General features: G+C 40.5%; 1 protein-coding gene across 1 annotated transcript in view; it reads right to left on the reverse strand.

Moving 5' to 3' along the window:
- The window catches only part of wbscr17 (Williams-Beuren syndrome chromosome region 17), a 48,162-nt gene extending 46,116 nt beyond the window's left edge, over window positions 1–2,046 (reverse strand). Inside the window, exon 1 of the mRNA XM_015394035.1 lies at window positions 1,806–2,046. Within this exon, the coding sequence (XP_015249521.1) occupies window positions 1,806–2,046 (241 nt within the window). The remainder of the gene's footprint in view (window positions 1–1,805) is intronic.
- Window positions 2,047–2,459: the final 413 nt, after the last annotated feature.

A 2,459-nucleotide genomic window follows, 5' to 3' on the forward strand; every position in this document is an offset into this window, starting at 1 on the left:
CGCAGATTAGTAACGTTTAGTAACATTTGTCAAGTATCAATGACGTGTAGGTCGGATGAATGCGACCTGGCCGTCCAGACACAGGTCGCATTTGAAAAGATCAGATACGTATCGGATTCAGGACCACATATCCAAGTGGCCTGGGTCGCATTTGAAAAAATCCGATCTGTGTCGTTCAAACTGTCATAAAAAGATCCGATACAGGTCACATATGGGCAAAAAAATCGGAATTGGGTCACTTCAGGCTGCAGTGTGAACGTAGCCTTAGTCATTAACCTGTGTTTCCTCTTGCCCTGCCTCGGACGCCCTAGCCACTGTTGCTGCAGATCCGCAAGCTATTTGTCGTTGCTTTAATAAACACTTTTTAAGTTATCCTACTGTCTGTCTTGCCTGAATACTGAGTCCGTCTGTTCAGAGTCATTACATAAACATTTATCTTATTTTTTTTGTCATACTGTAGGAAAAACAATTATTTTTTTTTTTGTTATTTCAGCTCTAACATCATGGTTGCTGCTGTAACATCTACAAATAAATAGAGATATTCCGATACCATTTTCTACCTCCTGATACAATTCCGATGCCTGTGCTGTGAGTTTAGGCCGATACAGATTACAGATACCAGTATGTTACAATTTATATGAATAAATATATAATCATACTATGCTTACATCCTGACTGTGATATGACTATTATTGTGGTAAGGTTACACCCTTAAAATTAAATGGAAACATGAACAAATACAGCCAATTTAAGCATTTTTTAAAATAGAGCAGCATAAAAAAACACTACTAGTCGTAGCAAGGCCAGTCTCCGACAGGTGTCAGGTGATTAGCTCTCCTTCTCAGCAGGTGGCAGCACAGCATTGTTTTAAGAGCATCGAAGAAGAACTGATGGAACTAAACCAGCAAATAGATTCCTGTTTTAGATCACATGGAATAAGATCAGTGCCTGGATTCCAATACTGGCCGTTACCTATGCCATCATTTTCTGCAGTATCAGAGACATTCCCGGTATTGGAATCAGAACAACTCTAAAAATAAGTGTCAATAAAATGGAAAGCCAGCTTGTATCAGTTCTGTTTTTACTTGAATAGAGATACAGAGGTGTAAATCGATCGGTCCTTTGCAGCAAAGTGGCAAAAAAGGTGTGTTGCAAGAAACTGTTGGTGATGGACTAAATACATAGAAAGTCTCTTGTCTTTGTAGAAAGCTAATGTCACCATGTTGGTGGCACCATCAAGCAATGGGAATGTGTTGGAATAGAAAAGTCAGGTTGACTGAGTTGATAGGAAGATAGATGGGGTGTTATCCCAAACAACAGCAAAATCTTCAATGGGATATTTCCAATCAAAGCATATTTATATGTTGAAATGGCCTAGTCAAAGCCCAGAGGTAAATCAAACACAGGATGCTTTCTGATGCTTTGCATTAAATCAAACTAAGTTGGAGCTGATTTGGAATGAAAATTGTGCAACACTATTGTATAGATGTGCAAAACTGGTAGATCTCATCAAAAATTTAGAAATGTAATTTTAGAAAATTAAAACCAAAGAAAATGGAAAACTGTGAATCATTTACCTTCATCCTAGAACTTTTCATTGCACTGAAATTTGTTTTTGTAATGTTTCCAAATCTAAAAGTTAAACTCGGAATGGATACATTTATAAGGCACTCAAAAATTAAATTAAACATTTTAGGGCAACAAGATTTGAGAGTTTTAATTTGTTAATATTCTATAAGGCTTTGTAATAAAACTAATTTTTAAAGATCAAGGTCAACTATCAACATTTTGATCCCGTTCTTTACCGTTTAGCTGCCTGTAAACCACATCCTCCAGCGAGCTGAGCCTCTTCAGCAGCACCTCGTGGCTCACGCTGGGCCCCTGCGCTGTCCCGTTGGCCCGGGGCCTCTTTCCGTCAGCCGGAGCCTCCGGACCAGCCGCCTGGACGCTGCGGGTGTTGCACTTGGCCCAGAAGGTCATGAACCCTGCGACCGCCAGAACGTTGAGAAGCAATAAGACCCTCCATCTTCTGAAGACAAAAGCCATGAAAAGAGTTGGGTTCCCGGTGCTTTTTTTTTTTTTTTTTGTAATTTTGGGGCTGGGGTGTGGGGATGAGGGGGCGGTCAGGTGCTTTCAGGTGTTGCAATGTCCTGGAAGCTGCAGTGATATCTCACCGGGTCACATCAGCAGACCCAAACCATGAAATCCTGCAGAGGTGCTTGTGCTGAAAGAGTCACTGCACCTGTTTTCAGACATAAAGCGGATTCTTCTCCATCTGACTGGGGGGTTATTTTAGGTTGCATCCCTCTTTGGAAGACATTTGGAGCGCTTTGCCATCTGCTGCCATCCGCCACCTCTCTGTGTTAAAATCATCCGCTGAAGATGGAAAGACAAAGACAGCAGAGAGCAGATACCTGCTAAATAATTTAAGAGAAAGAATAAATTTCTTTTTTTTTTTT

The sequence above is a fragment of the Cyprinodon variegatus genome, unplaced genomic scaffold (genome assembly GCF_000732505.1).
Source record: "Cyprinodon variegatus isolate N-32 unplaced genomic scaffold, C_variegatus-1.0 Scaffold668, whole genome shotgun sequence".
Taxonomy (NCBI): Eukaryota; Metazoa; Chordata; class Actinopteri; order Cyprinodontiformes; family Cyprinodontidae; genus Cyprinodon; species Cyprinodon variegatus.